Source organism: Giraffa tippelskirchi, chromosome 1 (assembly GCF_054371585.1).
Source record: "Giraffa tippelskirchi isolate mGirTip1 chromosome 1, T2T-mGirTip1v1.2.pri, whole genome shotgun sequence".
NCBI classification, from domain to species: Eukaryota; Metazoa; Chordata; class Mammalia; order Artiodactyla; family Giraffidae; genus Giraffa; species Giraffa tippelskirchi.
In genome coordinates this window covers 195,469,949-195,483,760 of record NC_137275.1, presented here as the reverse complement: position 1 = coordinate 195,483,760, position 13,812 = coordinate 195,469,949, and the positions used below count along the sequence as shown (strand labels likewise).

The 13,812-nt window shown below is 38.8% G+C and overlaps 1 protein-coding gene and 1 pseudogene across 9 annotated transcripts in view; one reads left to right on the top strand and one right to left on the bottom strand.

Annotated features, from left to right (window-relative positions):
* Positions 1 to 13,812, top strand: part of AGTPBP1 (ATP/GTP binding carboxypeptidase 1) — a 173,085-nt gene that overhangs the window by 21,035 nt on the left and 138,238 nt on the right. For 7 of the 8 annotated variants that reach the window (XM_081521807.1, XM_081521836.1, XM_081521764.1 and 4 more), the window contains exon 2: positions 9,688 to 9,752. Coding sequence is in view for 3 of the 8 variants with exons in the window: in XM_081521764.1 (XP_081377890.1) it covers positions 9,721 to 9,752 (32 nt within the window). In the remaining 5 variants the exon portion in view is untranslated. Of the gene's footprint in view, positions 1 to 9,687; positions 9,753 to 13,812 lie in introns of those variants that run through there. The other variant, XM_081521825.1, reaches the window with a different exon arrangement.
* LOC145518129 (NEDD8-conjugating enzyme UBE2F pseudogene) lies at positions 4,711 to 8,283 on the bottom strand (annotated as a pseudogene). Its single transcript, XR_014062629.1, has one exon. The product of XR_014062629.1 is annotated as an NEDD8-conjugating enzyme UBE2F pseudogene (transcript).

Genomic DNA, 13,812 nt, shown 5'->3' with positions numbered 1-13,812 from the left:
GGGGAAAAAATAAAAGCAGTGACAGACTTTATTTTCTTGGGCTCCAAAATCAATGCAGACGGTGACTGCAGCCGTGAAATTAAAAGATGCTTGTAAGAAAAGCTATAATAAACCTAGACAGACAGGTTTGCTTTTTAGACAAACCTAAAAAGCAGAGACATCACTTTGCTGACAAAGGTCCCCGTAGTCAAAGCTGTAGTTTTTCCAGTAGTCATGTATGAATGTGAGAGTTGGACCATAAAGAAGGCTGAGCACCGAAGAATTGATGCTTTTGAACTGTGGTGTTGGAGAAGACTCTTGAGAGTCCCTTGGACTGCAAGGAGATCAAATTAGTCAATCCTAAAGGAAATCAGTCCTGAATATTCATTGGAAGGGCTGATTCTGAAGCTGAAACTCCAATACTTTGGCCACCTAATGCGAAGAACTGACTCATTGGAAAAGACCCTGATGCTGGGAAAGATTGAAGGCAGGAGGAGAAGGGATGACAGAGGATGAGATGGTTGGATGGCATCACCTACTCAGTGGAGATGAGTTTGAGTAAACTCTGGGAAATGGTGAAGGACAGAGAGGCCTGGTGCGCTGCAGTTCAGGGGATAGCAAAGAGTCGGACGTGACTGAATAATAACAACAAATATCTTCTTTGGGAAAATGTTCATTCAGGTCCTTTCGGTTTAGTTCAGTTCAGTCGCTTAGTGGATTGTTTTTTTGTTGTGGAGTTGTAGGTGTTCTGTATATTTTCTGGGTATTAAACCCTTATCATATATGTAATTTGCAGATATTTTTTCCCATTCTTTATGTTATCTTTTCACTTTCTTGACAATGTCCTTTGAGGCACAGAAGTTTTAAAATTTGAAGTTCAATTTATCTTTCTTTTTCTTTTGTTTCTTGTTCTTCTGTTGCTCTGAGAATCTGTTGCCAAATTCCGTGTCATACAGATTAACTCCTATGTTTTCAGAGTTTTATCTGCCTATATTCTTGTTGTTGATTCATTGTGATGAATGTTGATTCATTTTTGTTTCTGGTGTGAGTAGGAATTCCATTTTATACTTTTGCCTGTGAAAATCCATTTGTCCCAGCAATAGAAGAGACTGCTTTTTTTTTTTTCCATCATGGAGTGAACTTGGCACCCTTGTCAATAATCAGTTGACCATAGATGTATATGTTTATTTCTAGACTTTCAGTTTTGTTCCATTGGTCTCTTTGTCTTTTTGCTAGTACCATTGTAAATTGATTTTAACTAATTTTCATTACAAACATGAAAATTGACAGTGCAAATAGCAAAGCTACTAAAAACCATAAGCCAAAGTAGTATTAAAAATGTAGCCTGTTAACAATTTGTATCAGAATTTGAAAAACTTGTTTTGCCCTGACTGGCATGATGAGGTTCAGTTATAGGTCCAGGAGTTACAAATGATTATATATATATGTATATTGATTACTTGTTATTTTATGAAAACGTTTTATACAATAAAGTTACTAGTTTTTAAAACTAAAAATAGTGGTTTATCTCTTTCATATGAAGCTTGTTTTTGTTTTCTTTTGTTGAACTTGAAATAACTATTCACATTTCAGTTTCAACCAACATGAGATGATTTCCTCCTTGCTCTTGATGCTTGTTAAATAGAAAATTCCATATACACATTAGAAATTGAAAACCAGCAGCAAAATGTTCATTACTGTTCTATGAGGTGCAGGACACTACTCTTTGATAGAAATTTAGCACTTTTTAGGGACAGAGCAGGTAAGTCTCATCTTGAGTTTATAGTCACACTGCAGTGCACAAAATTATTCCTCCTCAGTCAAGTTCTCAGAATAAGCAGATGATTCAGAGAAAGGGCCTCTCATTTAGTCTTATATTTATTTGAAAAGAAAGAGAAAATACTGTTCAGTTTTATTTTCTAATTTTATTCCTCTAGGTCAGCAAGATTTGAAATTTGTTGAAACCTCTTTTCACTTTCAACTCCAAAGCAGCAATAAGAGCATCTTTTGATATCCTTTTGTCATTTGAATTTTTTCCCCAAGAATCTTAAATTGTGTTCTTAGTTGCTCAATTGTGTCCAACCCTGTGCGACCCCATGGACTGTAGCCTGCCAGGCTCCTTTGTCCATGGGGACTCTCCAGGCAATAATACAGGAGTGGGCTGCCATACCCTCCTTCAGGGAATCTTAACAACTCAGGGATCGAACCCAGGTCTCCTGCATCTCCTGCATTGCAGGTGGATTCTTTACCGACTGAGCCACCAGGGAAGCCCAAGAATCTTATTACTTGAGGTCAAAATGCTTTCTCTAGGTCTTGCAGAGAGTAGTGGGTGATTTGTTTCATATGATAACAAGTGTTTGCTAAGTTGGCTAGGTGCAGTAGCCCTTCTTCGTCCTCTGAGTGCTCAGCGGAATCTGGCTTACTGCGTTTGTGAAAGTACCCCTGCACTTCACCACTCAGCTCTGACACACGGTCGAGAACTCTTCATCCGCCAAGCCCCTGGATGTCTGCATAGAGCAGGAGATTTGTGTGCTCCTTGTCCAGGTTTTCACATCGTTCTTGAAACGTTTTGAGTCAACAGGTTTTTGTTTAATAAAGTTAATCATTTTTTGTAGCTTCAAAGAGAACGTTTTCATTTCATCCCCCAGAGCTTTTGATTTACTAACTCTTCTCTGTGAAGAAAACACTGTGTTAAAAAGTCAGGTTTTTTTTTTGGAGGGATGGGGGTTGTTAAACAAGAGGAGCACATCCTCATATGGAGCCAGCTATTGGGGCATGGTCAGCACAGATGCCAGTATCGTTCTTCCAAGATGGACCTTTTGTTTCTAGACAGGAAGATAAAACATCAGCTATCCTGTCCTTTTCTGGCTTTGGGCAGCATTCTGTGGCAAAAAAACCCCCCAAAATAATAATAAATAAATATAAATATTATAAATACTTATTATTATTAAATAAATATGTATTTATTAATTTGGCTGCATCGGGTCTTTGTGTCATGTGGGCTCTCTGTTGTGCCTCACAGGCCTCTCTCTGATTGTGGCAGGTGGGCTCCAGAGCACATAGGCTTAGTTGCCCCGTGGCATATGGGATCTTAGTTCCCCGACCAGGGATTGAATTTGAGTCTCCTGCGTTGAAAGACAGAGTTTTAACCACTGGACCACCAGGAAAGTCTCACAAAAAAAAGTTTTCTTGATTTCATCATTCAATCTGGACAGAAAAACTTGTTTGCTACTTATCCCATGGGTCTTTAATATCACATGACATGTCAATACATTGACTTACTGTTATTATACTGTAGAACTTTAAAATTTTCTCTTACTACGTCTCATATAAAGCATTTCACTTGGCATAACTTTACATTCTGGACATACTGGGTTCTCAGCAATTGAAGTGACTTTCTTTTTGCTAATCAGTGAAACTCTGCCGCTGTTTTACTTGCTACCTTAGCCTTTTCATTGTATGTAATTTTTTTTAAGCCAAAGCTTTATTGTGTGTGTTTGGAGATCCCATTAGTACCTTTAATGTGTCAAATTACTATAATTTGCAGCTGTATGTTTTGAATATTGCTGGAGCCATTACTGCACTTGAAACATTTCCCGCACAGAGTGGAATACAATATTCGATTGTATAAATCTATTGATAAGTAGTTTTCAATACAACGATGTGTTTTTTTTGTGTGTGTCTCTTGTTGCACTAATTTAGTGAAATGACTTGGAGGATACAATTCTTCATTGCTAATCTTACCAGAATTGTCCACTGACCCTCCTTTCATACCTCAGCCTCAGAAATTGCCACATTGGATTATCAGGCATATTTGTAAATTACAAATGTTAATGTGTAAAACATAAGGACACACTAAACAACTAAATGAGAAAGTCACAAAAAGTTCAAACATTTCACAATGTAAGTCCCTTATAATTTATGCAGTTCACAGTTTGGAATGTTCATCCGAATAGCAAAGTGTTAGTTAGGAATGGGCGCATCTGGGTGTACAATTTTTTTCATTAATATTAAAATTTCCCTCCAGTTTTTCATTACAGTTGTAGAGACTTTGCTCCTGTAAGGCAGTTGGTAGTGCATAAGGGGAGTTTGCTGCTGCTATGTCGCTTCAGTCGTGTCTGACTCTGTGCGACCCCATAGACAGCAGCCCACCAGGCTCCCCCATCACTGGGATTCTCCAGGCAAGAACACTGGAGTGGGTTGCCATTTCCTTTTCCAATGTATGAAAGTGAAAAGTGAAAGTGAAGTCGCACAGTCGTGTCCGACTCTTCGCGACCCCATGGGCTCTAGCCTACCAGGCTCCTCCGTCCATTGGGATTTTCCAGGCAAGAGTACTGGAGTGGGTTGCCATTGCCTTCTCCAATAAGGGGAGTTTAGGGGAGGTAATTTGAGGAAGAGGCTGATACTCATTAGCCCATTATCTTCTCCATGTGCCACGTAATCGCCAGTTATCACAGCCAACTCTAACCAAATGCACATGGTCCTTCTGTGTACTAGCACACACAGATGATATGTAATAAAATCATTAATTACCTGCCATTGCTTGGTGCACAAAAGTAAAAGAGAAGGGAAAAAGAACCCCTTGTGTTCCATTTTGAACTCTCAAAGAATTCTAGCAACAACTTGTGGACCCCACTTTGAGAAACTCTGGACAAGGCTTTGGGATCTCCGTATACACTGCTGTAGAACAAAGCATGCCTAAGTTGGTTCTTCACCGTAGGATCAGGTGTTGTTTGTGTGACTTTCAGTCTAACAAATTTCATAAACAGTGAAATTGAGTTTGGCGGGTATAAAAACATCCGGAACCTAACTGCAGTGGAAACACTTTTTTTTTTTTAAGCTTTCACATTCCTGTAGTACAGGAAGGCATGCTGGAGAGAGATTAGTGTATATACTGTGTGCCACTACACCATATCACCATATTATTGAGTTTTTTAAAATGAAGTCTTCTCGCTCATTTGTGTAGTAAAGTTGTCTCACAAGTCCTTAAAGCATTTGTTTGTTCATTCAGAAATTTATTTACCACCTGCAATGTGCTGGCACTGTACGAAGAACTTGGGGGACAGTGAGCAAAACAAAGATTTCTGCTCTTGTGGAACTTTAGTTCAGTGGAGAGAAATAAATAATAAATATCAATAGTACACATAGTTAAATTGCCTAGTTTACAAGGTGATTAAAAACAGTCGCCCCAAGATATTAGGTATTAAACTACATGACTTATGTGATTATATCAAGAACCTTGGGTTTCTGCCTCTTTTCCTCAAAACCTTGAGGAAATAAAGGAACTTATTTTGGTTGCTTTTGTGGTCACCAGTAGTGATAAGCTGTTGAGGGTCTGGGATGAATTAGATTACGGGATTGATGTATGTGATGTGATGGAGGCATATGTTGGGGATTTGTAAGTATATGAAAATAAACTGTTCCTTTAAGAATTTGTTTTGACACCTGTTCATATGTATGTAATCATTTACTGAGTACAGTTTTCAAAGTGTTCTGTTACTTTTGAATCATCATGTCATAGAAGGCTATAAGTGCTCTGGGAAAAGAGAAAAGTAGATTGAGGTAAGGGGTGATGGGTTTGCTGGGGTCTGGAGGTGTTTTACAGTATTACATAGGATGGTTGGGCTAGGCTTCATTGAAAAGGTGATTGTGTATTTTGAAAAGGTGATTCTTGAGCAAAGGAAGTTTGGGAGTTGGTTAGTCATTGGGATATCTGGCAGAACATTTCAGGCAAAGGAAACAGCTTGGGCAAAGACAGTAAGGTGAGAGTGAGCCTGGTGTGCTGGTGGAAAGCATGGAGGCCCAGCCAGTGCGTCCAGAGCAGTGTGAGGAAGAGGAGTTGTAGGCAAGTTACAGAGAGAAGGGCTGGGGCATTCCTTTAGGACCCCTAATGCCATTTAAATGGGCAGCACCCATTGGGCTTTGAGCAGAGTGATGGCAAGATTTATCTGCAATTTTCCCCCCTCTTTTCTCCAGGCTTTTAAAAGGATCAGTCAGGATGTTGTGTTGAAAATAGACTGTAGGTGCCACACATAGAAGGGGGACTAATAGGGACAGTGGCCCACCATGGTAGTATTGATAGATGTGGAGAAGTGATTGGAGTCTGGATATATTTTGAGAGTAGAATTGTCAGGAATTCTTGAGGGGCTGGATGTGGGGTATAAAACAGGAGTCAAGAAGGACACTAAGGTTTTGGACTGAGCAATTGCAGAGAGAGAATTGTCTCTTAAATACATGTGAGGAAAGCTGAGGTTAGAGGACATTGGGAAGGGAAAGGAAAGTCAGGAGATTAGTTTTGGGTATGTTAAGTTTGTGATATTATTAGAGAGCCAAGTGGAGATATTGAGTAGTCATGAGACTGGATGAGATCACCAGTGAAGAGAGTGGAGTTGAAAAGGCCAAGAATTGAGCCCTGGGGCATTCTAGCAAAGGAAATTTAAGAAAGAGTGGCAGTGAGTAGGCAGAAAACAAACTATGGCCATTATAATAAAGTGTAAGAAGGCGTGATCAGTTATATTAAATGATCTCCTTGGAAGTACTTTCTTTGGCCATACACAGGTGAAGCTGTGTAGCCATTAATGTTAGATGAATGAATTTTGAGATTACAGTGATTTTCATTATTTTTTAAAGCTATTCAAGTAATAGAAATCCATGCTTTCTAATATTATACAAATATAGCAAAATGTGGTAGTTTATATAAATTACACATGTAATAAAATCACATATAACTAGAAACACATGTTTGTATGAATGTCAGATTCCTGGCTTTGACACTATGCTAGAGTTAGCATGAAATGTCATGTAACCATTGGGAGAAACTGAGAGGGAACACGGGACCCCCCATCTTCTCATGGAGGAAGAGACACCCAAGAGATCTCCCCTGGCCCTTCCCCCATGCTACAGTATGATGAGAAGACGGGGGTCTGTGAACCACATACCCAGTTCTCACCAGACACCATAACTGCCGGCACCTTGATCTTGGGCTTTACAGCCACTCTTGCATAAGGTCTCAGCGTCTTGCTTTGTCACATTTGGTTGGCAAAGCCACAGACTTTGTGAGATGCAACATTTCTGCTTCTAGGTTCCTGCTCTTTCTATTACATCATACTGTAATGAACACAAACTTACACAGCAAAAAGAAGGCTTTTACTTTTCTCTGAAGCACTCTGGCCTCAGGATTCAGCAAGAAAAAGTGCCTGCAAAGGACATATTTGCTTAGTGAAATGCACTTTTTTCCCTTCTTTCATATTTCTTTTTGTTTGTTTTTCTCTTCAGTAGTTGCTTGACTTAACATCCTTCTGTTGGCCCTATATAATGAAAATACAAACTAACTGAGAATAGAAAAAAATGATTGAAGCATTAAATGTACAAATTATAAATCTGTTCCAGATATATTGACATTAAATAAAATACCCTTTTCAGTAGAGATTTACAGTGAGTGACTGTGCATTCTCGGAAGCTTCAAGACATCTAGGAAAGGGCTGAGAATTTACATCCGATCACAATTTGTAATGGATTTCTTATCGCCAGGCTACGAGCTGTGCTAAGCATGTCATTAGTGTCATTTGTGCAGGGAACTGATTTTGTTTGGGAAAAGGATGAGAAGCAAGCTCTAGCCTCAATTCTGAGTTCATTACGACTTCTCAGGAATCTCAGCAGCAGTGTATTTAGTAGTTTCAGGAAAGGAAATATGTTAAGGTTAAGGAGGCAACTCTTTGGAACTTCAGACTCTTTTTTTGTTGTTGTTTTACTGTATATATGTAGCATGCTCCATCTACAACGAGCAGTTGTGAAGAGGTTCTTCCTCAGGATAACATGGTCACAGGACTTGAATGACCCAGAGGGACAAAGAGGAAGCTTGAGGACCGGGAAGGAGGGCTTCCCTTTGATTTAAGTTGGAGACAAACTTACAAGACAGTCTGTGGGTCTGCAGCCTTCTCCTCCTGTCACCTGTCATAATTCTTCATGTAGTTTTTGACTTTATTATCTAAGTCCTCCTTGTCCCACAAATGACGTTTTGTTCTGCAGCTTCAATATTCAGGGGAGCATCAGAATTCAGAAGATAGGTAAACAGAATTTAATCCCCAAACAACATCCTTCCCTGTCCTCAGGGGAGCCCACCCAGTGCCATCAACCAAATGTTCTCTCAGTGAGCTTAGACATATAGTTTGACTTCACGTTCTGCAACCTCTTTAACAGTCTGTCTCTCACAGCAGCCCTCTGAGCAGAGCTGGAGGTGATGGCTGGTGTCCGGAACCCTGTGAGATCCTCATCCTGCTTCAGTTTGCTGGCCTGTGTCAGCATTACTGCTCCCTTTACCCTGGGCATCCCAGACAGACGAGACAAGCCCCTTCACCTTGCGAGACGGGCTTGCTGTTAATGTAGTTTTAGAGAAAATCATACTACTTAACCAAGTAGCTTAATTCTGTTTATGGCAGCAGTGGTGCTTTTGAAAACATGTAAGATTCCCCCCACCTTTGGATGTATAATGATTCTTAATTAATTTAGAAATTGGAAAAAGTTACTTTGACTTTGTGGGCGTTGAAAAAGTCAGTTAAAAGAAGGAGTAGTTAGCATTAAAAAATTTCTTATCTACTTTAGAAACAGCCTATGTAATTTTTGTAGATAATCCTAAATAGGTTTTTTCTATTATAATTGAGTTAAAAAAAGAAAAAAGTCATGTTTATTTAGTTAAAGGAGAAGTTTTGTTACTGTAGTAAAACACCCAGAATATCTATATCTTCTGAATCTATTATATTAAACAATTTGAAATCTCTTTTGTTTTCCTTTAAATATAGCATTACTAAACATTGCATAAGGATGTAACTTGTTGAATTGGCAATAGTTTTTAAACTTCTTGTTTAAAAATGCCACAAAATTCTGCTTCAGTAATAAGCATCGATATGTAAAATTAAAATATATTTGGGGTTTTTTTGGGGGTGAATAGTTGTAAAATAAACCTGAAAAATTATAAAAATTGTGAATAGAGATTTAGGGTTTTAAATCTCTTTTCCCTCTTGCCCTCCTAGCCCAGGGTGGTAAGTGCTTCTGCAGCTGTTTATCTTGAGCCTCCCTAGGCTTCCTCTATAGCTTGCTAGCCTTGCAGCATCTGTGTAACCGACTCCTGTTTTAGATCCCTTATATTAAAAAAGACGTAAGGTTTTAAAATATATAATATGTACATTCCAAAGATGAACCCTCTGTTGGTTGAAGGAAAGTATGCATAAAAAAATGAGATGAGAGATTTTTGAGAAGATTTTGCTCTGTCTAAACGATTTGTTGTTAATTAAAATGTTTTCATACAGAAATAATCATACATATTTACCAATATTTGACTGCTGTGTGAATGGTGGACAATACACTAATCATAGGATTGGTGTGAATATTTTAAGGTGGAATATTAGAACAGGAAGGATAATTTGAATTGTCTCAAAAGAAATCTTGGCTTTATAGTATAAATTATGTTTTTACACTTTTGTAGCACTTGGATTTTTGATGACCTTTTACTGACTGATTTTAAGTGGTTTAATAGGCACACCTTGCCCTTTGAAGTGACCTTCCAGAAGCACGTAAAACTCAAACATTCTCCTGTGGTTTCCAGTCTTATCTTGTATTGCCCATAATAAAAACTATCAGTTGTATGACTTTTATGACATCTAATATATAGAAAACAGAATTTTGTGTTTAATATCATTTTTTTCTTTTTAGATTATCTGCAATGGTGAAGTGAAGTAATTCAAGATGAGCAAGTTAAAAGTGATACCAGAGAAAAGGTATTGTAATTTTAAATACCAGTGTGTGTAAATTATAGACATAATACATGAAGTGATTCTATGAAACCTTTTACTTTAAAATATATTTGTTTAAATGCAGCATCTTATATTTATGTTATTTTGTTAATGTTTATTACTGTTTAATTTTTCATTTAAAGCAGGAGTCAGCAAACTTGACACATGGGCCGAATCTGACCTACCGCTTGTTTTTGTGTGGCCTGAGTGGTTTTTGCATTTCTAAATGGTTGAGGATAAAAATAAAAATGTGATCATATGAAATTCAAATTTCAGTGTACATAAATAGAATTTTACTAGAACATAGCATTTTGTATGTTGTATGGCTCCTGAATTTTTTTCCTTATGTAAGACTTGATCAAAGCCATCAAGTTTCTGTAGAACATTGATTATATGTTTTCTATCTTTAAAGGCTTCTATGGATGCTCTTTTTAGTTTATTTTTTGCCCCATTTAGATTTTTTTCTCAACTATGAAGTATCTATTAAACACGTTTATGTACCTAACTCAGTGCTGAATCTGGGAGAGTAGAAAAGAAACATAACACTTAATGCAGTGCTTTGCAGAAAATGAGTGTGGAGTATGTTCTAAAGAAGTAAAATGAACCCTATTCTCTTTCTACATGAGGCTTATAACCTGGTGAGAACACCTGAACAAATGCAGTATAGTGGTTTAACTAGTATATAGTGAAGTGTTAAATTTTGAGATCCATAGAGTTTTATCTTTCTAGCTTTTTTGTTCAAGTGTCTGTACTGCAAGAGTTCTGCCTTATCCAGAGCTCTGACCTATTGACTCATCATCACTTCCTCTCTTGTGAAGTGAAAGTCGCTCAGTTCAGTTCAGTTCAGTTCAGTCGCTCAGTCGTGTCCGACTCTCTGCGACCCAATGAATTGCAGCACGCCAGGCCTCTCTGTCCATCACCACCTCCCGGAGTCTACCCAAACCCATGTTCATCGAGTCGGTGATGCCATCCAACCATCTCATCCTCTGTCGTCCCCTTCTCCTCCCGCCCCCAATCCTACCCAGCATTAGGGTCTTTTCCAATGAGTCAACCCTTCGCATGAGGTGCCCAAAGTATTGGAGCTTCAGCTTCAACATCAAACCTTCCAATGAACACCCAGGATTGATCTCTTTCAGGATGGATTGATTGGATCTCCTTGCAGTCCAAGGGACTCTCAAGAGTCTTCTCCAACACCACAGTTCAAAAGCATCAGTTCTGCGGCGCTCAGCCTTCTTCACCGTCCAACTCTCACATCCATACATGACCACTGGAAAAACCATAGCCTTGACTAGATGGACTTTTGTTGGCAAAGTAATGTCTCTGCTTTTAAACATGCTATCTAGGTTGGCCATAACCTTCCTTCCAAGGAGTAAGCGTCTTTTAATTTCATGGCTGCAGTCACCATCAGCAGTGATTCTGGAGCCCAAAAACATAAAGTCTGACACTGTTTCCACTGTTTCCCCATCTATTTCCCATGGAGTGATGGGACCAGATGCCATGATCTTAGTTTTCTGAACGTTGAGCTTTAAGCCAACTTTTTCACTCTCCTCCTTCACCTTCATCAAGAGGCTCTTTAGTTCTTCTTCACTTTCTGCCATAAGGGTGGTGTCATCCGCATATCTGAGGTTATTGATATTTCTCCCGGCAATCTTGATTCCAGCTTGTGTTTCTTCCAGCCCAGCGTTTCTCATGATGTACTCTGCATATAAGTTAAATAAGCAGGGTGACAATATACAGCCTTGACGTACTCCTTTTCCTATTTGGAACCAGTCTGTTGTTCCATGTCCAGTTCTAACTGTTGCTTCCTGACCTGCATACAGGTTTCTCAAGAGACAGGTCAGATGGTCTGGTAATCCCATCTCTTTCAGAATTTTCCACAGTTTATTGTGATCCACACAGTCAAAGGCTTTGGCATAGTCAATAAAGCAGAAATAGATGTTTTTCTCGAACTCTCTTGCTTTTTCGATGATCCAGCGGATATTGGCAATTTGATCTCTGGTTCCTCTGCCTTTTCTAAAACCAGCTTGAACATCTGGAAGTTCACGGTTCACGTATTGCTGAAGCCTGGCTTGGAGAATTTTGAGCATTACTTTGCTAGCATGTGAGATGAGTGCAGTTGTGCGGTAGTTTGAGCATTCTTTGGCATTGCCTTTCTTTGGGATTGGAACGAAAACTGACCTTTTCCAGTCCTGTGGCCACTGCTGAGTTTTCCAAATTTGCTGGCATATCGAGTGCAGCACTTTCACAGCATCATCTTTTAGGATTTGAAATAGCTCAACTGGAATTCCATCACCTCCACTAGCTTTGTTCATAGTGATGCTTTCTAAGGCCCACTTGACTTCACATTCCAGGATGTCTGGCTCTAGGTGAGTGATCACCCCATCGTGATTATCTGGGTCATGAAGATCTTTTTTGTACAGTTCTTCTGTGTATTCTTGCCACCTCTTCTTGATATCTTCTGCTTCTGTTAGGTCCATACCATTTCTGTCCTTTATCGAGCCTATCTTTGCATGAAATGTTCCTTTGGTATCTCTAATTTTCTTGAAGAGGTCTCTAGTCTTTCCCAATCTGTTGTTTTCCTCTATTTGTTTGCACTGATCGCTGAGGAAGGCTTTCTTATCTCTCCTTGCTATTCTTTGGAACTCTGCATTCAGATGAGAATATCTTTCCTTTTCTCCTTTGCTTTTCGCTTCTCTTCTCTTCCCAGCTATCTGTAAGGCCTCCTCAGACAGCCATTTTGCTTTTTTGCATTTCTTTTCCATGGGGATTTTCTTGATCCCTGTCTCCTGTACAATGTCACGAACCTCTGTCCATAGTTCATCAGGCACTCTGTCTATCAGGTCTAGTCCCTTACATCTATTTGTCACTTCCACTGTATACTCATAAGGGATTTGATCTAGGTCATACCTGAAAGTCGCTCAGTCGTGTCCAATTCTTTGCAACTCCATGGACTATACAGTCGATGGAATTCTCCAGGCCAGAATACTCGAGTTGGTAGCCGTTCCCTTCTCCAGGGGATCTTCCCAACCCAGGAATCGAACCAGGATCTCCTGCGTTGCAGGTGGATTCTTCGCCAACTGAGCTATCAGGGAAGCCCCTCTCTTACCCAATGAAGGATCCATTGTTCATCATTCCAGTCTTGCAAATACCTGAAGTGTTTTTACCTCACTTTGTATTTTTTCATCACATATACCTGACAAAGTCTTTTTCCTGGATAGACCTTTACTGAGTGGCTGAATGATATTGGAGGATAAACTGACTTATAAGATGTTGCTAAAATGATTGTTGATAATCAGCCTGAACTGAACCCAGCAATCTTAACTACTCTGGGTCTCTATAAAGCTCATTTTCTCAATTTTTGGAATGACTGTTTTATACTTTTCAAACCTTTGAAATTGTCAGATGTATATATACATATTCTCAGCAGTTGACCTAATCTTATGATATCTTAGAGATAATACAATTTATTGTCCTCATATTTCTTGCACAAAATTTGCTTGCTCCCCTTTATTTGATTCTATCCTTTGCTTACCCTCCTGTTACTTTCTGCTACAAAGGATGTGTCTCTTTTCTTAGTCTTTTAATCATTAGTATTTTTCTCTATTGAATCTTTAATTCCTCCATCCCATATCATTTAAACCAATCTGGACGTTCCCATATTTAGACTGCACTGTTCTGTTACTGGCTTCCCTGGTAGCTCAAGCACAGTACAGTACAGTTCTGTTACTACTCAATTTATCTGATTTCCTCCAAAGCCAAAAAATTTTAAATAGCCTATAAACGCAATCTACATCTCATTTCACACTCTCCAATCACTCTTGTTTAGTTCCTGCCTTATCCACTGCACCAACAGTACGTGTTAAGGTCAACTATGAATTTTTAAACAGCTTTATTGAGATATAATCATCTTATAACAAGCTAAACATAGTTTGATAAGTTTGGCTTATGTATAATGGTTCAATCATTATCTCAATGAAAATAATGAACATATTTATCATGCTCATTAAATACCTAGAAATGGAATGGCTGAAGCATATAGTAGGTC